The sequence below is a fragment of the Dicentrarchus labrax genome, unplaced genomic scaffold (assembly GCF_905237075.1).
Source record: "Dicentrarchus labrax unplaced genomic scaffold, dlabrax2021, whole genome shotgun sequence".
NCBI classification, from domain to species: Eukaryota; Metazoa; Chordata; class Actinopteri; family Moronidae; genus Dicentrarchus; species Dicentrarchus labrax.
Window position 1 is genome coordinate 1,388,652 of NW_026136717.1, and position 25,518 is coordinate 1,414,169.

The window sequence follows — 25,518 nt, forward strand, 5'->3', positions numbered from 1 at the left end:
AATTATAGCTCCACAAACACACATTTAAACATCTCTGCAGAGCTAAGCAGAGTAGAGCTCCACCGCCTTTGAAATAAAAAGGTAAAACCCAGTACCTAAAATCCTTAAGAGTGTAAGTCTGAAAGGAGACCATGGCCAAGCACATTTTAATCCAAGATCTCTCTAGGCCAATGTTTATCCTTCAAGCAAAACCAAAATTATTCACAGCTTTTTTTACTGAATCTTTAAGTCACATTTTTAATAAGCACCTTTTATGTGAAAGTGGTACTGAAAAATGCACATCCAAGGATGTCAAACCCAAGTTTGGTTAGCCTACACAGTGCGACAGTTACAGAGTTGCACAGCTACTAAGTGACTCTCTATCATCAATGTTGTAGTTAGCACTGCTAAAGGCTAGTATGCATTAAAAATGCATCATGTTTCATCAGCACATATACATATATACATAACACTCTGGTAAACCTTAATACATATTATTGGGGGCTCATACCTTAAAAGGGCAGTATTTAAATGAAATAACTTTCCTCAGATCATGTGTGTAATGACTGAGGTGGACCAGTGGAAAACACAGATTGAAATCAACTGCAAAAACCTCTTAAGACAGGCCAGAAAGGAGATGGAAAAAGACAAAATGACACGTCCACTTTTTGTATATGAAGGACCTTCTGACTTCTTACAACAAACAAATGGAAGAGGCAACTACTTTATTAACCTACCATAATCACCAGTAACCAGCACAATCCCATATTCGTATTTAAAACAATAGATAGACTTATCAACCCTGCTCCCAAATTAATTAAAAAAAAAAAAAAAAATACTAATGAAACGCAGCCAAAGACGAGCGTGCTCTTACTCTGAAGGGTGCGGACAGGAAGTGTTATTGTTCCTGCTGGAAAAGGGGAAGCGGCTGGAGGTACCTTTGACACACAGCTCCTGTACGCAGACTTCAGACGACACGAAGTCAAAGAAGAGAGCAGATATCAACAGGGAGTTAAGACAGAGCTGTAAGGTAAGATATAACACAGTAAGTCAGTGTCTGTTGTTTACAAAGACCTAACGTTAAGTTCTTCTGTTCCGGTAGTGAGTCGACCACATTCAACTCAACAGCTGCTTTAATAGTGGAAAGACAAGCTGGTTGAGGGGCTGCTGTTCCAAGTGAAGGTTGTCGCTTTATGTTGACCAGGCAGGGTTAATATCAGTCACTTGTTTTGGCCTCCTACCAGTGTAACCGTGCTGTGTAACATTAGTTAGCTAACCTGAGAGAACAGACCCAACCTTGAACTCTGCTCTGCATTGATAGCAGCTCAACTACAAAGGTTACTTTGAATTGAAATAAACGTGCATATGTTTTTTTGTTTTATAGATAAATCTTCTCGTGCTGGAGGCTTTTATCATATCTGACATATACTGTGGTTTGCCAGAGGTTTAAGGGAGAACATCTCAAAACCTGGGCACAGAAAACTGAAACTATCTGCAGGGTCCAGGGTGAAGGGTGGGAGTTGCAATTTGCACTAGATCCTACATGCTGGTCCTTTAATTCAACTCAGCTACTATAATTAAGAGAAAATATTGTACTTTTTATTCCATTACCTTTATTTGACAGATTAATATTTTACACTAAGAAACACTAAGAGCTTATAAAACACAATGCATTGCTAAAGATTAAACCAGTGGCTTCTAAAAGTGTTGGGTTTTGACCCCTTATTAAAAAGCATTGTCTTGTGCAGCTCCTTGTCATGTTTCAGATGAGTTAGCAGTTCCACTCAAGTGAGGATCACCCATTGGTTTGTGGAGTACAGTTTTGACAGAAACAGAAACAGTGGCAGCTTGCCTGGTCACACACAATCTCGTATTACAAATTACACAGTGCACTAAATTATATTTTTGAAAAGAGAGAGAAAAAGTCAACGCAGTAACAGAATCTTGCTTTGCATTTGATCAGCACTGCCTAGTTTGACAGTTTGAAATGAACACAAAGCTGTATGGAAAAAGACTTGCAACTAGAGATTGAGACCATAAACATGTTAGGAAACTGTTTACTGATCTCATAAATTAAGTGAGGAGTCAGCTCATTCTCCAATAGAGTGCATGGTATTGTTTTTTTTTTTTTGCAGCCAATGGAGCTACAGTACCTCTGCTGGCCTTTACATAGAATGCAGGATTACAGACACCTCCGTGTTGACTTCACTTTTCAGACCCGGAAGCTCGGTCCATTATATATACTGTCATTGGTTTCACCAAAGAGATATTTCCCCTTTAAACTTATCACATGATTTCTTGTAGATATGTTAGAAGTCTGATAAGGTCAAATTATCCAGTATTATCCAAGATTTGAGAAAAATACCAAAAATGGACGCAAATTTTGTAGCAAAATATAATAATATAATAATGTAATAATATAGTAATGACCCTTTAGTGGGGCCCCGACCCCGAGATTGATAATACTGTATGCTGATGTAATTTTACTTTGGTTCCCTTTAGAGTGAACGGAAGAAGATGCACCATGAAGTGGCAGACCTTCCTAGCGGCCCGCTCGATATCTACAGGAAAAAGACTTCTTTCAACTGGAAGGACATGCTCCTGTTCATAGACGGAGAGGAAGTGCTGGCATTCAAGGTAGCCATACACATCAAAAGTCTAAATAATGTGAATAGTTGTACATGGCACCCTATGTCACCTTAATGTTTCTCTTTTTCTGTGCGGTGCAGCAACATGTGTTCAAGACACTGGAGAATGATCCTCTGTTCGCCCGTCGGCCCGGTGAAGACGTCCCTTTGGAGAAAATGAGAGAGCTGACCTTCCTCAGGTATCAACAGAAAGTTTCACCTTTTGTATCCGCTGTGAATTCACTCATACAGCACAATTCAATTATTTTATCACCAGTAACGTCCTGTGTACTTAGAAAATAAAGCTTGAGATAAAAATCTCCAGGGCAAAGCAGCTTTTCCGCTACGACTTCATCACAAAAGAAGAGGCCATGGTCAACCCCTGGAAGACTGTGGTCCTTAGTGATTGTCTGGGCATGTATGACTGGGCCCTTGGGGCCAAGTTCTTTCTCAACAGAGGGGTAAGTGTGCACTGGGGGCTGTGGTGTGAGAGTACTTGCTCCTATCCAGCAAAGAAATGCATGATAGAAGTCCTTAATTGACTGGTCTCTAGCTAGTGCCTGTAGTTGGCTCATTAGTTGGCCCATTCCAGTGTGCGGCTAATCCTCCAACCTACACAAAACAGGTCATTTGTAGTTTGGAATGACCCATGTCACCATCATAGCTTATCTCACATGGCCACTTTACTCATTGTTCCATCCCAGCAAAAGATGTTAAAAATCTCTTCTGTTTCAGATGTTTGGAGCGACTGTTGCTAACTCAGGATCAGGAAGACACAACAAATATGTTGAAAACACTGAAAACATGACGGTAAGAGTTCAGCCATAGACTGTATAATTAAAAATGGACGTAGTCTCATCATATAGGTTTGTGAGGGGCAAAGAGGTGCAGTGTGGGTGGCACTGAGGCCGGTTGAATGAAGCCTGGTTACTGAAAACAGCCGCCTGTGACAGCCCCCACCTGTCACTTGAAGCGTCCACGCCCTTAATTATGCATACCTTTAAGCCTTAATATAATTGAAAGAGGTGAGTTATATTAAAATGAACCCCCTGTACGGTTATCATGGGCCAGCCTGAAGTGGTCTGAAGGTACTGTTGTTTTGTTACTTCTGTGATGGCTTCATTTGCAGTTTCTTGATCAAAACAAACTTTTATGATATTGTCAACCCCGACAAATAATGACCTCATCAACTTTCCATAGGCGCAGGTTGCTGCTTGAGTTGAACATAGTGTTATACTTTAGACCCCACTTTACAGTTGTATCAGTGATTGATTTATCTCTGTCTAACGGGGAATACAGAGTAGTGAGGGTCTATAGTGATGTAATCATTTCCTGCCCTACTAGATATACATGATGCAGGTGCTGAATGATGTCCAGTCTTTGGATTCTTTTGGATTTAGTTATTTTCTCCAAAACTACCCTGAAAACGGATAAATAGGTGGTCAGATGATATTTGTGATTACAATCTTTGCTTCCACAATTAATCTTGAAGTGTGATAATGCCACTTCCCTGCTCCAAATCAAGTGTTCCAAAATGCAAAAAAAAATTGATAACTCAAATCAGCTAAAATGACTGCTCCACAGATTTACACAGAGCTGTTAGTGCAGACTGTGGCTGCTAAGATGTTAGAATCACCAGTTTTCACACAGTCAGCAGGCCATCATGAACTTGAATTTGCATCTGTTTGTAGACGTTTGGATGCTTTGCCCTGACTGAGGTGAGCCACGGCAGCAACACCAGAGCCATGAGGACCACAGCAACACATGACCCCTCCACCCAGGTCAGCACACACACTACACAACAAAATATGTTTGTAATGGATGTTAAATGGCAATATATTTGGCTCATGACAGAAGAAATGTATGTAAGGATGTACTTTGACTTCTTTTAATCTCTGTTACACACAGTTATTTGAACCAAAACCACAATCTTTTCCTAAACCTAAACAAGTAGTTTTTGTACCTAACCCTAACCAAAGTGTGACCATTTAAACTCCTAAAATGTGAAATGTTTCTCAGCAAGCTTTATTTTGAAAGTCTGACCAATCGTTGCATAACTATTATTACTAACTTGACTAGACATTACATATTAATTATTGCTTGCTTAACCATGCACATGTAAAACTGACGCTAGAGGCTAACTACAGTCTCCACAGCGCCACTGAGAGTAAGAATGTGTTGCCTAAGCCCTAATTGCACAGGACTACAGTTACCATTGGAGATGCCAATTCATGCAGGACTAATATAATCACAGGACCTTGAATTATAGTAGGATAATTTGCGGTGGAAGTTATAAATAACTACTACATGGCAGATTTGCATCATCACAGATGTCCTTAGCAATTATTACAAATAATATCCCCTGATAATACTAGTCCCGTGCCAATAGGGCTTTAGTTATTTTTTCTCTTTCCCAGTTTTATTTGAATTATTTTTGGTCAGGTAACATTTGTTGAGTTAAATAAATTGAAAATGAATGAAAAAACTCTTGCCTCACAATGTTTTGGACCTCAAACCTTCATACATTTTCATAAAAGGGGTAAAAGCAGTACATTTCTACTCTGTAGGAGTTTATCATCAACTCTCCGGACTTTGAGGCCGCCAAGTTCTGGGTGGGGAACCTGGGTAAGACTGCGACCCACGCTGTGGTGTTCGCTCAGCTCTACACATCTGACCAGGTGTGCCACGGCCTGCACTCCTTCGTTGTCCCGGTAAGATTTGACCTTCAATCCCCATCCAAGTTGCAGCTGGTTACATTATCAGGCGCTGTTATCTGATGTTACAGCACAGCGCTGTATCTCAGAAGACACAGTATTATATTGATATTATAGTAATAAATGTGTGTTGACTGCTGAAATCCTGCAGTGAAAGCATTTGAAACAGTTTCAGTGACTCAACATGTTTAGTTTTGTGAAATGTTACAGAAGTGCTTCTGCTTCAAGCAGTTAAAATGTTGGCTTGTTTGATTAAAAGGAACAAATGAAATCAGGTGAAAGGTCATTTCTGATGTCTAAGTGATGAAAGTGTAAGCGCTGTGTTACGGCCCTGGCCGTATTATTGCTTCTTACCTCAAGAGATGGTTGAAGGGTGTACTATACTGTAGGCACAGCCCTCTAAGCTGTGGGCCCTACTGGTTCCTTTAACTAGCTGATGAAAAAGCTGTTTGTGGAAGCCGATTGTTGGGTCTCCGTCCAGCTTACACACAAAGTCAGACCGAGGTGGGGCCCATGTAGTGCACAAGTGAGGGATGAACCTGCTTGTGGTTATACTCATAGGATCTGGAGTTAATGTATATAACTAGTGTTCACGCCTAGTCATTTCAAAAATGCAATGGCCAATGGGGAAACTCCAACACTCAATCGACCAATGGTGTAACCTAATCACTCACTCACCAAATAAGCTCTGGTTGATCAGATGCATAATCAACAGAGGCGAAACACAGTGCACAATGACCTGAAGAATATGACACGCCCACTTTGGTTCCCTGCTACCTGCTATTCTTTTGTTCCATCACAACAAACTCGAGCCAATTTAGTTTTGGTCGAATGCTTCAAATGTTATGTCAAATATAATATATATATATATATAGAAAGGTTAATAATGTTGAAATCAACAAGATCATACTGTGTCATTGTGGACTAGAGGAAACTGCACATTGTTTTAATGATGCACTCAGATTAGGACACACTGAGAACCATATATCACATCCAGTTAATGTATAACTATTGTGCTGCAGGTGAGAGATTCCAAGACCTTGCTAGCTTTGCCTGGTGTGCTGGTTGGAGACATGGGCAAGAAGCTGGGCCAGAACGGACTGGATAACGGGTAGGTGATGGCAAAGGAAGGCTTATTATTGTTGCTTTCTTTTGCAAGAAGAGCATTTTTTCCCCCCTCAATCTGATGCATAACGGCTTTTTACAGTGACAGAGAAAGCTATATAAAAATGGTGGTATCAATAATACTTAGAGAGTGTGTGTGTGTGTGTGTGTGTGTGTGTGTGTGTGTGTGTGTGTGTGTGTGTGTGTGTGTGTGTGTGTGTGTGTGTGTTAGTTATAGAAAAGATCTATGAGAACCTTACTACTGCATTATAAACCACTACACATAATCCATTATGGAGTTCAAGTAAAATGTTTAATAAAAATACATTTATAATTAATTTAATAATAATACATTCTTGCATGGGACATTTAGGAACATCAACATGGAGGATTTCGGTAAGAGCATTTGTTACGACTGACCAGAGGGAATTTACTGCAGTATTGACATTCACATAGTGTATCTTTTACTGCAGCCATGCCAGCATTTGTCTCTCATCCATTCTATTAAATTTTAATGGGGTAATAAATGTCTTCTGAAAATTTCCATTTGAATAATTCTACACTAGTCACAAAAAGTTAGGGATATTCGGCTTTCGGATGAAATTTCAGAATGTACATAAAATGCACTATAACCTTTCCAGGTGATCTTAATTTGAACTTCTCTACTTAAATGCCCTACTTTCATGATATAATATCACTATAGCATCAACTTTTTACATTTTCATTAAATTTCACCCGAAAGTGGAATATCCCTAACTTTTTGTGAGTAGTGTATATATGACAAACTTTTAATTATTGAGGTATTCCATACTATTTGCCAATTGTGGAAGGGGCCCCACTATGTCCTTTTCCCAACAAAGCAGTGTTGGTGAGTTACAATGGTTTTGCTGCCAATGTAAAAGGGGAGTTTTTGAATGAAAGATGCATTCCTTTGATCATGTGTATAATGACATCAAAACCATATAATATGAATACAAATGCCAGTACAGTGTCTCAATGTGTACAGTTGTCCAACTGGACATCTACAGACCTGAAATTTAACAAGCTTTACGTGGCTGAAATATTACCATAGGAAATCAACCATGAGTCATAAAACATGTTAAGTCGGCACCGAGTATCTGCAGTAGTGTTTCCAACTTTGAATAACCAAAAACAAATACAATAATACACAAAACATAAACTGATAACTAGTGCTGTGAAACGATTAAAGTATTTAATCGTGATTAATCGCATTAATGTCATAGTTAACTCGCAATTAATCGCAATTAATTGCACATTTTTATCTATTCTAAATGTCCCTTGATTTCTTTTTGTACTATTATTTTTTCTCATTTTAATGCTCTTATCAACATGGAAAAGTGGATCGGCTTGCTTTGTGCAAATGTTGTTTTTATTGAAAAATCATCCATTGTCGCCTGGCTTTGACGAGGGGGAGGAGAATTCGCATCAGCTGTGTGCTTGGCCATCAAGTGGTATTTCAGACTGGACGTGCTGCGATGATAGCTCAGTTCACAACGACAAAACACACAGATCACTTTGGTCTTGTCAATGGAACCATTTGGCAACTTTTTAAAAGTAAACTTTCCATTCAGAATATTATTGGCATCCATTTCGGCGTCTCGCGCTCGCCATCTACTCAAGACATAACGTCTACAACTCCTAAACAAGTGTGTGTGGCGTGCCTGTTGTTTTGTTTCCGGTCTAGCTAGATCCGGTGTGGTGTTGTAGTTTTTCTAACGTTACTAGTTGTTGAAAGAACGTTAATCTCGTGATAAAAAAATTGACGCCGTAAAATGGGTTTGGGTTAACGCCGTTAATAACGCGTTTAACTGACAGCACTACTGATAACATATTGTAACTCATAATTTTCCCTTTCCCACAATAGTCATTCAGTAATGCAGACATTTCAGCAACATTAATAGTTTGTAAAGAGTAAAGAGTTTGATTCAAGTCCAATACAAGTTACCTATTATGCATATTATGTTTAGATAGCTCAGAATTGGTGCAAACTATGTTAAGATTCAAATTGCTGTGGTTTTTAACACCATGCAATGGTCATGTGAAGCAGCAGCATATGCTCTTCAGTGCCTCAGTAAAGCCACTAGATGGAGCTACATTCATAGTTTGTAGTAGAGGAATGTCTCTGGGACTCTGGGAAACATTCGAGACTGAAACTAAAACACACTGATTTTATCAAAGCAGTAACTTCCAACACGGCATTATTAAATAGGCTGTCCAATACAGGGTAGACACACGATGCAAAATATGGAGCAAGCCACACCATTTTCAATTCCTAATATGCATGCCATGCTTGAGAAATAGATTGTTTAAGTAATTGATCCAATTAAAATATCACTAGTTCAAAACAAAACAGTCCTGTCTGATTTGAAGAAAAAAAAATGACGAATGTCGGGGAATTAGTCAGTCAATATATTTTCACACTCGACCGTTGTTTGAGCAAATATTAACACCAGGAACAAACTTGAGCTATCGACTCCTGTGTTTACAAGGAAGATGCTCCTTTTTGACACTGCACAATGACAATTTAAAGCGACCCGGTGACTTGACTCTCACATTTCGTCTCTCTTTGTCTTTTTTCCATCAGGTTTGCTTTGTTTCACAATGTAAGGATCCCTCAGGAGAATCTACTGAATAAGACTGGAGATGTTACTCCTGATGGCCGCTATGTTACGCCATTCAAGGTTAGTAAGATTTCTACCAGTGACCAAGGAAGCACTCCAGAGGCATTCCAAGCACCAATTAAAGTTAATTTAAAGCTGCACTATTAAATACATTTTACCAGTCTTTGCTTGTAGTGATAGACCTACAGAAAATAATTACCAACTCTACAGTTTCCCTCAGCTCTACAGCTATCGGTGAGTGTTGGGAGTAACATGTTATTGTAATTCCACTACTTTTTGCAGTAACCAGACATGTAGCTAATAACTTTTTCAAATTAAATTATGCAAATTGAAATGGATTTGTTACTTGTGACTGATATTCTGGTTTATGATCTAACATCAACTGACCTACAGTGGTGCAAGTTGATGGAGTCATTCCTAATATTTTTGCCTAAAGGAAGCATATATACACTGGAGATCAAAATTGAAGAACAATTTAGGAACACGTGATTTTTTCAGAAATAATGAAATCTTCATTGCTCAACATTTGAAGGAGTTTTTGTTGTGGCTGTACCATGCTACTAGAACAGTGTTTTACAAAATAACCAAATTAGTAGGAAGTGTACAGGCTGTTGCTTTGAATGATGTCAGCACATCTGGGGCCACAGGACATCACTAGTCTCTCACACTGCTCTGGTGTGATTCTGGTCCACTCTTCTTCCAGTCTGTTCCACAGTTCCCTGATCAGCATCGAACATGCGAGCAATTCCAGCTGCAGCGTTGAACCGATTGCCGACTGAGATTCTCTGCATTTACCTGTCCTCTCTTGCATTTGTCTTTCGTGGATGACCAGCCTTCTTGGGGGACTTGAATGAGTTTGTGACATTGTAAAAATGCAATATTCTAGAAATCACAGATTGGGAACGACCAACTTCTCTTGCTATGACTGATAGTCATCCCTTTGGCCTTCATCTGGACAACCTGCTGCCAAAGGGTTTCAGTCACTTTAGAATGGCTCACCATCTTGCAAAGTCAGTGAAAACTGGAAAGTTAGGCTGCAAGTTAAATGAGGTTTGTCAGATAATTAAGGAAATTAGCACCAGGTGCCAGATTAACACCAATAACTGGGAGATATCTGAAAGTGTTGTCTAATTTTGATCAGTGTTCTTTTTCAAATATCTCATTTAAGTTTTTTATACTGTGCTTCAGAGCATATGTAACTCATGAAATATGCCTAAAATACTGCTATTTTACTCCGGTTTGGATCATTTCAAATAGGACTAAGCAGTGACCTTGACATTTAGGAAATTGTAGATTGTTCTCTAATTTTGATCTCCAGTGTATGTGTTCCAGGCTTCCAGGTCCTCTCTGGTTTTAAACAAAATGTTTAATAAACAGCAGGAATGTTGATCAAACTAAATACATAATGGCAATTATAGCTGTGTTGTCACTTCAAAAAGTCAAAAAATCTGAATGAATTTCAAATTACACTTTATTCAAATGCATTCAAAATAATTATCTCAAAACACAGTACAAATGTATGACACCATACAGGAAAATATAATGTAAAGACTATACTACAGGATAAGACATTGGCTCTTACCACACCAATGGGTCGCATATTTGCATATTCTTACATTTAAAGTAGTGCTGTCAGTTAAACGCGTTATTAACTGCGTTAACGCAAACCCATTTTAACGGCGTACATTTTTTTTATTGCAAGATTAACGTTCTTTTTGGCCTAGCACACTTTGTAGTTTTTTTCACATGCTGTTGCAACAACTAGTAACGTTAGAAAAACTACAACACCACACTGGATCTAGTTAGACTGGAAACAAAACAACAGGCACGCCGCACACACTTGTTTAAGAGTAGTAGACGTTACGTTTTGAGTAGATGGCGAGCGCAAGACACTGAAATGGATGCCAATAATATTCTGAATGGAAAGTTTACTTTTAAAAAGTTGCCAAATGGTTCCATTGACAAGACCAAAGTGATCTGTGTGTTTTGTCGTTGTGAACTGAGCTATCATCGCAGCACGTCCAGTCTGAAATACCACTTGATGGCCAAGCACACAGCTGATGCGAATTCTCCGCCCCCTCATCAAAGCCAGGCGACAATGGATGATTTTTCAATAAAAACAACATCTGCACAAAGCAAGCCGATCCACTTTTCCATGTTGATAAGAGCATTAAAATGAGAAAAAATAATGGGACAAAAAGAAATCAAGGGACATTAAGAATAGATAAAAATGTGCAATTAATTGCGAGTTAACTATGACATTAATGCGATTAATCGCGATTAAATATTTTAATCATTTGACAGCACTAATTTAAATCTTGCTATCTTATTAATGATGCCATTTTTACAAGCTTCTGGTAAGACTAAAGAGTAGAGACAGCTGCTTGGTACAAAGCAGTGTTTTAATTGTGCAAAGATTATTATTTTGAAGAGTGCTGTTGCTTTTTTAGAATTATTTCATCACTGCAGAAAAACATGTGGCGACTTGGTGACAATAATTTTAAGCTATAACCCTCTGTTGTCTTTTGTGAGATCTCACAGATAATCCACACACACTGTTCAGCTCCCATGAATTCATCCTGTAAATCTTCAGTCTTTTGTTCATCAGACAAAAAAAGCAAAAAAGTACTTACTATATACTAAAAACTTATATTATAATTCTTGGGCTTACTTATAGCTGTAGCCTTAGTTTTAATCTTTTGGAAATTATTTTACAGCTTTGTAAGCTATTCTAGTTTTGTGTTTATATTGTCTACATTTCATCTTGTTACATGTCATGTTTGCTGCTGTTTTAATCCAATTTTCCAACAGGTATCTAATTACAGATGAATTACTTAACTGATGGCTGATGATGTCACTTGTAATTAATAATTCCACCTCTTTCACACGAACACACTGACTGGAAAACCCTGAGTTAACTGAGTCAGTTGATAACCAGCTTTGTGGTACTGGTTATCCAGGACGGCCAGTTTTAGTCTCAGTGAAGCCAGGTAATTTAAAGATACACTCGAAAACTGATTAAAGGGAAACAAGATTCCTAACTGAGGAGTTCCTGAGAAACACAGGCATTCTGGACTTTTTTATTGTTCAAACACCAAAGTCTTTGGATTTTGATGAAACCAGGAGAATTGATGCATGTCATTATGAATCATTTGTTTTGCAGTGTATATATATTCACTACGCTTTCTGTTTTTTTTTTCACATCTTTTGTGTCTTTCATGTTCAGGACCCCAACAAGCGTTTTGGGACATCTCTGGGTGCCCTGTCAGGTGGCAGGGTGTCCATCACCAGGATGGCTCTGGTCAACCTGAAGCTGGCTCTGACTGTAGCCATCCGCTTCTCAGCCACCAGGAGACAGTTTGGACCCAAAGACGAAGAAGAGATTCCTGTTTTGGAGTACCAGTTACAGGTCAGAATGAGTATTTTATCAGAGTTACAGGTATCTAAAACCACATTGCAACATGTATATTTTTGTTATTTATGTAAATTTCAATTTTTTAATGTGGCTGTAGATCTTTCCAAATTCCACAAATTAAAGATATTGTCGTTTGTTGTTTCAGCAATGGCGTTTGATCCCATACCTGGCAGCAGCATATGCTCTTGAACACTTCTCTAAATCCATCTTCATGAACTTTGTTGAGTTCCAGATTGGTCTGATAATGAGGGACAAGAGTGAAAGACAAGTCAGTAAACATGCATATGTGCTTCTACATCTGGAGTTATCATACTGTATAAAGTAGAGTCTTATTTGTCTGCTGTATGTGTTTTCCAGGCAGAGCTGGGCAGAGAGATCCATGCCATAGGCTGCACTAGTAAACCACTGGGCTCATGGATCGCTCAGAGGGGGATCCAGGAGTGCAGGGAGGCCTGCGGTGGACATGGATACCTGGCCAGTAAGTCACAGACAGACAGATACTTTAGATACCATAAATAGATACTTTAATTAGATATGTCAGAGAGGTACTTTAGAAAGATAGTTAGCAAATGTAAGGTATAATAATGATAATTATAATAATGACTGTGGATAATATAAAGTACAAATTCAAGTTAGATATATTAACCAATAGAAAAGCACATTTTGCACAACTGACGGTCCAGAAAATGTAAGATGATTAAAAAGTAAAAATAATGCAATGATAATAAGATACATACATACACACACACACACACACACACAAATACACACAGAAGCCTAACTACCTTTGTTTTCTCTCTCTTTCAGTGAACCGGCTGGGTGATCTGCGTAATGACAATGATCCAAACTGTACATATGAAGGAGACAACAATGTCTTGCTGCAACAGACCAGCAACTACCTGCTCGGCTGGCTGAACGCTAAACACCATGGTCAGTCCACTGTGCACTACACGGTTTTATTGTTGTCAGTATGAGATATGAAGGCTACTCAAAGTTGTGTTCTGCACAAGGGTTGTGCCTATTGCTGATCATATTTATTATTGATTATTAATATTATTATTCATACTACTGCTCATGCGCCTGCCATTTTTATGTCAATTTCTGGACCGTTTACAACAACAGTTAAGGCCCAGCCATCAGCATTTCAAACTGCGAAATTTCAGAGCAAAATCAATCCGTTTCCATGGGATTGCCAATTAGCCAACCACTTTGCTGCTTGTCATTCCCCTCTCTCCCCCCTTTCCTGTCACTCTTCAGATGTCAATCAATTAAAGCAATAAAAGTCCCCCCCCCCAAAATAAATAAATAAATAAATAAAATAAAAATAGAATGAAGGTAGCTATCACGCTACAGATATAGAAACTGCATACTAAGGATGAGCACAGGAACTCTGTTTGAGTTTTAGCTGCTGTGTTGTTTCAGATGGTGTGCGGATTGAGTCTCCACTTCACACTGTGGATTTTCTGGATGACTCCCAAAAGATCCTGGAAAGCAAGTTCACAGCAAGAACGATGGAGCAGTGTATGGACTCTGCAGGTATTCTAATATTTGAGCTTGTCAGGGTCATGATGAAACTATAATTGAGAAGGGATTATTCCCTTTAAAGATCTAACTGAAGTCAATGCGGTATCAACAGGAAGATCTGTTTTTGTAATAAATGTGTGGTTTTCAGAAAAAGCACAGATAAACATTGTGTAGGTCAAATCTCTGAAGTGAAAATGAGATCAGAAGTAAGTAATCTGTGTGTCATTATAATGGTTGTATTTTTAAATGTATTTAATTCATACCTCCAGTTAAAAGCTGCTTGGTGCATGTATAACCTGTTGCTAATCAGGTCATGTCCACAATATGGAATATTAACTGTGTGGACAGATAGATTGTCTCTTCACCAATTTCCCATGCAAAACTGACCATCACTAATAACATAACCTTAGTCTATCCAATGGAATACATTATCAACCTCTTACCTTAGTTATAAGGAGTTCAGTGTTATAAAGAGTTCGGTCTAGACCTGCTCTATTTGGAAAGTGTCCTGAGATAACTTCTGTTAAGAATTGGCGCTATACAAATAAAATTGAATTGAATTGAATAAGCCCATTATTTTTGCAATCCTACCTTAAATGCATACACAAAATGAAACTGAAGTGACACACAAACAAAAAGTCTAGCCTGGAGCTCCTGTTTGATCAATAAACTGCATGTGTGTGGGGCAACACATCTTGTAATTATGCCATGAGAACTGTTAGATTTAACCAGCTATCTAAATATCTGCGATAAACAAAAATCTACTGATTGTAGAGTATTTGTCAGTTTAACCCAGCAAGTATATTCCTTGTTGATCATATCAGTGCCACTGGCGGCCTATAAGTGGCTGGTGTGTTTCCTGCTGGAGCAGAGCCAGAAGAGACTAGAACAGCAGAGGGCCTCAGGAAAGGATGAGTTTGAGGCCCGTAACAACAGCCAGGTACACACACACACACACACACACACACACACACACACACACACACACACACACACCACTGCACTTATGTCATAATACATTTTTTTCCCTTCATGTCGGGTCTCCTGGCCAGCGAGTTATATACAGAAATAAGTGTCTGTCATCATCTGGTTTGTGTTATTCATGTCACAGATGCAGGCTGGAGGTTACAGTGTCAGACGGGTGTGTGTTGTGGTTCTGGGAAATGTGTGTGTCACTGGCTGTAGTAATTTAATTGACTTGTTTTTGTGAGCATTAATATGAGGTGTAATAATCTTCATTGTAGCAATTTAACAGTCTCAGGAGAATTGTGTGCATGTGCAGCATGATGGTTATTTTGACATGTCTGATTAGTCAAGTCCAAGAAGGTTGAGCTCCATGTAGTGTGATACATTTGTGTCAAAGTAGCATAAATCGGGGGGGGGGTTTATATGCAGTATGCAGTTTCACATCAGTTTGGACCATCGTTAATACACCTTTAAAACTTGATAGAGAAGTCTACAGGGGACAGACTTCAACTATTAGATCTGGGAAAAGTAATTTAGTCCTTTTTTTTTATGCCCTAACCAATTCTATCTGCCCATTGCAAGAATCCACCCACCCTGAATGAAAACAGCCAATCAAAGCAGAGAAAGATAGTTGATTGTTGAGTCTCATTTCCAACTTTGGTATTTGACACCCTGGGAAAGAGACTCAACAATCAACTCTCTCTCTGGGCTCTGATTAGTTGTTTTCATTCAGGTCTGGTGGATTCTTGCAAATGCAGAGAGACGTGGTTAGATTTGATTTAATAGTGGTGTAATGTTGTACTTCACCTGAGTTTATAACAGAAATACAATGTCCCCACTGTGTGTGTGTGTGTGTGTGTGTGTGTGTGTGTGTGTGTGTGTGTGTGTGTGTGTGTGTGTGTGTGTGTGTGTGTGTGTGTGTGTGTGTGTGTGTGTGTGTGTGTGTGTGTGTGTGTGTATGTGTATGTGTGTGCGCACATTTAGGTTTACTACTGCCGTTCCCTGGCCTTGGCTTACATTGAACACAACTGCCTCCAGAGGTTTCATGAGCTGACTACAGATCAGGACACACCAGCTGGTCTCAGACCTGTCCTGAGCAAGCTGTGTGCGCTCTATGGGCTGTGGAGCCTCAGCAACTACATGGCTACACTGTACCAGGGTATGTACTGTAATCGACATACTGCATGCATAAATCCAGGCAACACATTCCACTGTATTGATATTTGTGACACAGTTTTGTTCCTGCACAGGTAATTACTTGAGTGGAGAGAAGCCCCCAGAGTTGGTCCAGATGGCCATTCTCACTCTCTGCTCCCAGGTACAGAGACATCTGGCTTTGTGTCTCTCTGTCCTTCTCACTCTTTGTCTGATGTCCATGTCCCTCTTATTTGCCCTGCCCTGCCTTGACTTAAGAAAGGGGTTACAGAAGACCTGCGAAGCAGGGTCAGTACTTCAAAATGGAACTTTCAGCAGTTAATTAATGAATTGAAAGCCTTGCAGATAAATGCAGATAACAAAGTGTAATGTACCATCCTCTTTATTGTATTTCTTACTTACACTGTATAGTGTTTATTGCAATTGGTAAATGGACCTGTACTTGTGTAGCACCTTTCTAGTCTTCCGACCACTCAAAGCGCTTTTACACTACGTGCCACATTCACCCTTTCATACACATTCACTCAGTGATGGCAAAGTCAATTGAACAGAAACTAACATTCATACACATTCCCACACTGATGCACAGCATCAGGAGCAATTTGGGGTTCAGTATCTTGCTCAAGGATACTTCGACATGTGGCACCAGGAGCCGGGGATTGAACCTTCTGATTAAGGAATGACCCGCTCTGCCTCTGAGCCACAGCTCCCTTCCTCACTTCCTGTCTTCATAAAGCTGAATGATGAAATTATGGTTCTGGTAGATTCTGACTTTAAGCTCAACCTATCCTCTCTCTCTCTGTTTTCCCTCCAGCTGAAGGATGATGCAGTAGCATTAGTGGATGTTTTTGCACCTCCTGATTTCATTCTAAACTCACCTATTGGCAATGCAGATGGACAGGTAAAGACATATAAACACATAATTATACCTCCAGTAAAACCTTTTTTTGTCGTAGGCATAAATAACGCAAGAATTGTCATGTCATACCAACACATGTTGAGTGCTGTTGACGGGGAAGGGAATTGTGGTAAAGTTTATGATTATTCTTTGAGAAAAAAACATATCTGGTGAGAATCATTGACATTATATAATTAGTGGACAGAGCTTTCGGGTCTGTCAAGTGAAGCAAACACAGAAGTGTCTTCAACCCGCATTCTTTCTAATGGCCAGCAGGGAGAAGCTCTATTGGCTGCAAAACAGAAGTCTGATAGTATTGAGTCTGGACATTACCCTTCTTCTGACTTGATTTACAAGCTCAGTAAACAGTTTCCTAATGAGTTTATGGTCTCAATATCTAGTTTCAAGTCTTCTTCCATACAGCATGATGTTCATTTAGTAAATTCTGGTCCCATTCAGAGTAAAAAAGACGATAAAGCAGGGTATGCTTTAGGGCGGGGCTACCTTGTGATTGACAGGTCATTCTCAGTGAGTGCGTCCAGCTTAACGCACCAAACTCAGATCAAACTGTCAAACTAGGCAGTGCTGGTCAGATATGAAGCTAGATTCTGTTTAACTTCTGTAAGCTGCAATCTGCAACTAAACCTCTAGATGCTTCTAAATCCTACACACTGACCATTAATTACACGATTTGTAATAGTTTCTTATGGCACACTCCAGACTCCATACGACGCTTAGTTATGAACAGCTTTTTGTCAATTCAATTCCACATGCTTTATTTATATTAAATTTAAGAACAATATTGCCAAATTATAGATAAATTATATGTTATATGTTTGCGTTTATGGTGAACTGTAAACTGCACACAAACCAACACTCATCACAGTGACTCAATAATAAGCCACGTAGCTGCCTCTCAGTCACTCCCATGTTGTCCCACTCTGAGGTTAAGTCTCATTACTGGAAGAAGACTGTAGAGCATTGGCTGCGGTCTCTCCCTCTTCCAGGAAAACACACACAGCGTTGTGTTTGCTTAAAAAAAAAAAGTCATAAATTGTGTTGACAGTTGTTGATGATGGCCCTCTCTACATTGTCTGAGAAGGTTCTTTTTTGTAAGAAGGCTCAACTAATGTTTGTTTTGCCTAAGAAATAGCATAGACACCCACACTGTATTCTGTCAGCTTCAGGATTTGTCTGGTTTATTTTGCAGCAAAATTGGTCCTAGATGTTTCATCTGTAATATTCGTCAAGTTTGAGAATGTTTATAGTTTAATAATAAAACCTAAAAATAAAAATACCACTGACTTCTGACTGACTGAAATCATACAAAAGGGTCTGTCTGGGTGTCTAAATTATTGATGAAGTCAGAAATTAAGCATTAGAAGAAGGGTGGAAAACTAACGGACAGAAGTATGTTAAAAATGCACTACCAGGAAAGGAAGTTTTCTGTATCTTTTGGACCTTTTTTTAAATCATTAAATTTAAAAACGTGAACATTTCTGAGGTGCAAGAAGCTGACTTAGGCATTGCTTCTGATTATGCCAGTTGATCCTGTATATATTGAAAAACATTTGTTTCCATGAGAACTGGAATTAAATAATAAATAAGATTCTTTACCATTAATAATATAGTTTATCATCTGCAAATAAGTTTTTCCAATGCTATTACAAAGAATAACAGAAACATAGGCCATTCTTGCAATCAACCCAGAGGTTTTAACCATCAACATATATAAGGATAGATGACATGACAGCTCTCCGAAAATGAAGCCAGAACATCTCCATCTCCCCTTTGTGGCAGACTGCAGTATAGGTCATAAAGCCTGCTGCCTCCATGTTAGCAGATAAGACCAACTGGTTAGGTAGTTCTTATCACGCTGATGTATGCTCAAGTGTTCATTTTTATCAGCAGTTTGGTTTTAATTACCTATTTGAAGGTATAAAAAGAGGGTTTCACATCATGATTGAAAGCTGAGCCCTACTCCCAATTGAGTCAGCCAGGCATATGGGCGGGACTTGAATACTGCGATGCCAACCCTGGTCACTGCGCAGACTCTGGCTCTAAACGGCGAAAGATGGCAGTGGCCAGATATTTTGGCTTTTTTTCTTTGCACAGTGGGAGGAAGTGTAGACACGAAGTCCATTTTTTATATGTCAATGGTTTAAACACATTTGAAGTTAAAAAATAATAGAAAAACACCTCACACAACAATAAAGCTAGTAGTAAACTTTGTATTAGAACTAACTATTAGTAGTTCCACTGAGAGGAATAGAGATCCTGGCACAATATACACAAAAACATACGTTCAATCCAGCTTGACCATGGTCATGTGTTACGTCCTTCTCACATCCCTTCCTGTAAACTTGTAACAACAACACCATTTAGCAAAAACATCATAACATAAACAATATAATAAAGCAGAAATACCAATGTTACTCAGCTGAGTTTCTCAGTAGACCATCCTGTTGTGCATCACTCCCCAGAATTTCATTAACCCAGATTAACTGAAATGTAACCACAAACAAACTTCTGGTTCATCTGCGGTCACATACAAATAAAGCTTCCAAGCCATAATTCACCAGATCTGTTTGTGTTGGTCTGAAATCTGGAATGGGTATGACATTTGGAAGGTCAGGGGTATGTTTATAGTATACTCAAGATGACAGCATTGCTTCTAATTGTGGTTGGTGCGGATCCAACTGGCTGTTTGACTGCAGGTTTTTGATGTCTGGTTGGACAGGAAGTGATGATGACAACTTAGATTATTCAGGGGTCAGACTCTTTATATCAAACTATGGCATGAAGGAGATGTCCTTTTGCTAACTGATTCTTACTGTTGTTAAGTATCTCAGATTTCAAATCTAGCACTGCATATACACAGTTTACAATGATAATTCTGAATGGCAGACCACAAAACTGTCAGATTTGACAGTCGCTGCCGGGGGAGGGTTGTAATAACTTTAAGATAAGATAGATGTTCTTTTATTGATCCCCTGTTGGAGAATAATAACTATGCAAAAAATCTACCAAAAACATTTGTAAATAAGACAGCTAATGGGGCACTTGGACACAGTTATGTGATTTTTAGAGCAAGACACTGACAGTTCAGAGAGGGGTGTTAACAGGGTTGGATACATCTGACTCGTGTGCCTGTGCTGCAGGTCAGGGGCTGGAATTAGTTACAAGAAACAGAAGACTAGAAATGGATTGGATTTTATTTTTTTTAACGGTGAGCACATAAAACCTTCTCCTCTGACTCCTCTCCTTGTGTCTCCTTCACTCAGCTTTACAAGAACCTGTGGTCAACGGTGATGCAGGGCAACCAGGTGCTGGAACGGCCGTCCTGGTGGAAAGAGTTCTGCTCAGACAAGCCTGTGGTCGGATCCCTCCGTCCTAAACTCTAGAACCCAGACACACTCGGCTACAATCCTGGACATGTGTCTGGACTGTCCAAATTCTAGGTGTAAAATGCAAAACTTCCAACTATTCAATATAAAATGTCCATATATGCACTACTTTTTGCTTGAGGTGGGCGATATATATTGTTTGTGATAATATCGTCATTGTTGTTTTGATGATGTGCAAATTTCCATTATCGAGTATTTAAATTACTTCGCCAAAAATATTGAAACGCACGCGGAAACTCCTCACATCCACTTAATACACGGTGCAGCAGCGCTCTCTACAGCATGGCAGGATTCAGTCACACCACTAGTGGGCCGACGTGATCACATGACGTGATCACATGACGTGATCACATGATCTCTCGCTAGCATCCCCCTTGCAACAGTTTAGCAGCGCGTTGTGATGGTAGAGAGAAAATGTAAACACCTCCAGTCCCTGAAGCTATCGGTACTTCAGATGATTTAGTGCCGAGCCGTGGGTCTACCTCTCTGGCAGTAAAAAGATGTCAGTTGAGAGAGCAAGTTGAAATCTTTTCAACTTTTAACACCGCTGGGCGCTCGGAAAATGAGTTTTTGAGTGCTCTCAGCGGTAAAAACGCGTTTGGTGGACACAAGCCCTAAACTCTTTTAAATATCGACTGATTATCGTTATCACCAAAATTCCAAAAAATCACAAGATATTATTTTTTGCCCATATCGCCCGGGTGGGCGATAAATGAATGAATGCAGTGTTGCATTGTGACAAAAAGTAGGGGTCTACTTTTTGCCACAATACAACACTGCATTCATTTAAGGCACAAAATGCTGATTATTCCGTGTCCAAAATCTTACATACAGAGAAGATTACTGTATAAAGTGTATGGAATAGTAAATGAGTAAACCAAAAACCATGTAATTCTTAGAATCCTCCAAATCTTGTACACTAATAAGGCCGATCACTCAGAGACAAGCCGCTAGAAATGTGTTGCTTGCAAAACCATTGTTATCTAGTGGTACAGCACACCTGGTGTCCACTCCTCTCTTGTGCCACACATTGCAGTTTTTAGCGTTTTTAAGACGAGCATAAAAGTTAAAATACTTTTCGGCACAAGTGGTGCGACTCGCACCACTGGTCAATGTCACAATGTCACACTTGGCCCAGACAGCTAATGAAGCAAGAGGGCTTTACTACTTTACCTCTTTGTTTTGATGCCCGTAAATAGGTTAGCTAGCCTAGCTAGTGGGAAAGCTATGGAGCAGGGGTTTAGTAAAGTTATCCACCTCTTTCAAATGAAGCCAGAGTTTACTCATCTAGAGCTTGACCTCTGCTTTAATCGACTTGTTTTTATCCTGGTAATCATATTTGATCACCCGGTTGCGCACGCAGCCTGCACACACCGTTGGATTTTCCCCTGACACTCTTTACCAAGGCTGTGCCTGTAGTGGGTGGCTGTGGCTCAGAGGCAGAGCAGGTTGTCCACTAATCGGAAGGTTGTTGGTTTGATCCCCGGCTCCTCCCGCCACATGTTGAAATATCCTTGAGCAATATCCAGGATAAGTGTGATCGTTCCCTTAAGAAGTCTGGATGAACTCAAGCACCCTTGAACTCTGGGCCAACACACTTAGAAACCTTGGACTTTCTCACCAGCACGTTCTCTTCAAAACTCTGTTGATACTTTTAAAAGCTCAACAACAGATCTGATTGTTGACAGCGCTTGAAATCAGTCCAACTGAAAATAAATTGCAGATTTGCAGGAAAGTCTTTTATTATTCATACCAGTTGCTCTTTTTTAAAGTGTATCAACAAAAAGAAGTTGTGCCCTGGGACTGTTCTATTGTTGGCTGATGGTGGTGCTAGCAGCCAGAAGACAGCAGTGATGACACAAAAAACTTTGCAAACTTGCAAAGTTTATTTCTCTTGAATGAGCTATTAAACTAAAGTGCAGTGGCAACAGTTTGTACAGTTAGCTGTAAACTAATTAGCTAGTAGAATAGCTGTAAAACATCTTTACTTATTAGCAACTCACTTGTCTACATTGTCCTTCTGTGCCTGTCAGATCAGCTGTCAGTCAGTCATGTGCAGTAGCACGTACACTAAGAGACTTGGACATTTGAAAATCATTTGACAGTTTTTTGTCAGTGCAAAAGGATTTCAATTGGACTGTAATTTTTTTTCTTCATGTATAATAAAAGATATATTATATCTAATACATTATAAAAGTAATGATACAGTATATTGATTATTGATTGAGTCACAGGAATTCAATCGCTGACAATCACTACCATCTGTAAACTGATTCTGAATAATACCCTTGCCGTCCTCAAACCAGCAGAAATGCTATTTTATAACCGCAAGATTCCAGTGTGTTTATGTTTCAGTTACATTTTAAAATCGTCTTAATGGCCAATAACAAGTATCACAACAAGAACATGTCAACCAAGGACCAACCTGTCAACATAACTTTACAATGTTCACAGTCCAAATGATGGTAAATTTATGTGGTCAGTTAAGGGTCAGTCGAATTTTGAGCTTTTGAAATAGTTCAATAATAAAAGCCTGTGGTTTTACTTACCATATCAAGGTGTACTAAGTTTGATTTTTAGATTTATTGTATTTTATTGTTGAATGAATATGATATATGTATGTAATTAATGAATCTAAGAATTGTGTTACACTGTAGATGATGTACAGTACCATATGACCCTTTAAATAATGATCACAATTCTTTTAATATAGTGTCTTGATATACACATACAAATGTAATACATTTGCTAATACAAATGATTTTGTAATGGGTTCTTGTAAGAAAAATGTATGATTGGTACAGAATTTGCTGTGCTCCAGTCAGGGTTTCCCGCTGCACTTTGCAGCTAACACACGCCTGCCGCCTTAACTACGTTGTCAAAAAAAAAAAAAAAAAAAGTAGGCCAATTATTATATTAGCAATATGAGCGATATCCGCCGTGTTACTCTATCCTGTTTTCTCCCTTTCATTCCAAACCGTTACCAATGCCAGTCTCCCTTCTCCGCAGAACGCATTGAAAAAATAATGAAAAACGTGCCATGAATCGGAAAATAATCAGTTTTTATAATCTTTAAATATGTGATATGCCTCCGAATCATGTGATGTGTCTGAACAGCATTGTCAAACATTCTACAACATTCTTTATCCGGGTAAAAAGAAAAAAATGTTGGATGAAGACGTTCATCTGGCATTTGGATAGCCTGTCGCATCGAGGTATGATAATTATTCAAAATTATGGACAGAAAAACGCAACCAAAAATTGCGGGCTTCTTCGTACGACGAAGCAGGCCTACCTCACCATCCGCACCGCCACCCCCCCTCCCTATGTGCTTCCAACTTAAATTAATGACAACCATTTCCCAGTTTGTGCAAGTCCTGCTGTAGCCTCCAGTGGTTCCAGTTCATTTTAGTACACTATTGAAATCAACTTGCTAAAACTTGCTAACCATAGCTAATGAATCATAATAAAATACACTGCACTGGTTTGTAAACTAGTAAACAAACGTGTACAGTTACATAACAACTTACATAATTACATAAAAGTTTTTATTGTGTTAAAGGTCCAGTGTATAACATTTAGGAGTCTCTATTGGCAGAGATGGAATATTATATAATAATATAATATACCCGAGAATAAGAATTATTCTGGTGGAGTCTGCCATGTTGAACTGCCATGTTAGGACCTTTAGTGTTTTACAGCCACTGTAGTTTCTACTACACGCTTGGAAAACGAGCAGCGACTTTACCTCTAGACTACTAGGCCACTAAATCCTGGTACTTTAAAATGTTGGAGTTTTGTATCCTTCCTGGTGTTGCATTGAACGTCTGATGACAGCTTTATGAGGAATAAAGTAGATTTTTTATATTACAGAAATTGCACAGAAAAACACAGTTATGGTGTTCATATGGTATTTTTATATGGCAAAACTGTTTCTTTTGATGGCAACAGTACTAATATCCTTTTATCATAATAGTGCTACCAATAAGTAAGTTCTGGCAACCACAACTGCCAGTTTACTGTAAAATTTCTTTTTTTTTTCTTTTTTTTTTTTTACATTGTACCATTGGATGACCAGGGTATTTTCAGTGAGTAAATACTCACTGGAGGTTTTGTTTTGCAGTGGTATTTGAAGACAGAGAGGGTTTCCGCTGACCGAATCGTGTTCAGTTACTCATTCAACCAACAAAGGAGCACACAAGAGAAAAACAGCCCACAGTGATGGTAGGACTAGAAATTCAGTAGCAGATTGCAGCAAACGACAAGGTAGTAGGTAGGTGCTGCGCTTGTGTCTGCTCTATTGCTCATTGGTGACAGAGAGCCATTGGATAGCAGTGTTGGGCAGTAACTCATTACTAGTAATAATATTACAGTGATAATATTACTTTCCCCATTAACTAGTAGTGTAACTAATTACTAGTACATTTCAGTAATAACATTACTGTACATTCAGCAGCTGGAAATATTCCATTATTTTGATTTTAATTGTTGTAAGTCTGAATTTTAGGGAGAAAGGACACAATTACTAATTTTGTGGGGAGTAGCAGAAAAGTAATATAACTGGCAGTGTAACTACTGTAAAACTTCCAATAAAAGAAGGGTCCCAAATAGACGCCTATCCCCAATGAAGGCAGGGGAGTTCAGTGATTTAAAGGTGAATTTGGCAACTATTTCAACTTAATAAACCCGTTTAGAAATCATTTGGATGGTTAAATGGCCTGTTCCTGTGTTAATGGTGACTTTCCCTGCTCCCCCTAGCGTCCCCAGGCGGAAAACCAACCTTGCAACTTTGGGACTACCGTCCCGTTAAATTGGAAATAGGAAGTATCGTGAGAAGCGAGAACGAGCGAGAAACACGAACTGCTTTCTGGCAATTCCACATAAACGCAATGTTCTATGATACTGTGTATAATGTATTACCCACCTCGGTAGACATTGCTCCACACGAAAAAGTTGCCCAGCAACAAATGCACATCAGCAGCGGTAGAAAGGGGGAGTTTTTTTACGACAGTGTTTTGAAATATACGTCCCAGAGCTGTAGGGGGAGCTCGTTGAGAAAACATGCGACAGCAAAAGTGAAAACCAGT

At 39.1% G+C, this 25,518-nt stretch overlaps 1 protein-coding gene and 1 long non-coding RNA gene across 4 annotated transcripts in view; both read left to right on the plus strand.

Annotated features, from left to right (window-relative positions):
* The window catches only part of LOC127349486 (uncharacterized), a 228,663-nt gene that overhangs the window by 140,435 nt on the left and 62,710 nt on the right, over positions 1-25,518 (plus strand). The gene's annotated exons all lie outside the window — the stretch shown is intronic.
* On the plus strand, positions 806-20,784 carry acox3 (acyl-CoA oxidase 3, pristanoyl). Of its 2 annotated transcripts, none has more exons than XR_007888355.1 (19): positions 806-1,009; positions 2,482-2,616; positions 2,709-2,806; positions 2,932-3,067; positions 3,342-3,416; positions 4,298-4,387; positions 5,174-5,317; positions 6,343-6,431; positions 9,030-9,126; positions 12,293-12,475; positions 12,627-12,749; positions 12,839-12,959; positions 13,289-13,411; positions 13,904-14,017; positions 14,830-14,945; positions 15,956-16,130; positions 16,222-16,414; positions 16,941-17,027; positions 20,309-20,327. XR_007888355.1 is itself a non-coding variant. In XM_051429593.1 (19 exons), the coding sequence occupies exons 1-19, from the start codon at positions 821-823 to the stop codon at positions 20,426-20,428; spliced, it is 2,283 nt and encodes a 760-aa protein (XP_051285553.1). In that variant the 5' UTR covers positions 806-820; the 3' UTR covers positions 20,429-20,784. The 2 variants fall into 2 exon arrangements, 1 of the variants encoding a protein (XP_051285553.1); XM_051429593.1 differs by having other exon boundaries at positions 16,222-16,289; positions 20,309-20,784.

Coding starts and splice junctions, on each gene's coding strand:
- acox3 (XM_051429593.1), top strand. CDS start 821: ATGAAACGCAGCCAAAGACGAGCGTGCTCTTACTCTGAAGGGTGCGGA. Junction 1,010..2,481: donor AGTTAAGACAGAGCTGTAAG/GTAAGATATAAC, acceptor GGTTCCCTTTAG/AGTGAACGGAAGAAGATGCA. Junction 5,318..6,342: donor TGCACTCCTTCGTTGTCCCG/GTAAGATTTGAC, acceptor ATTGTGCTGCAG/GTGAGAGATTCCAAGACCTT.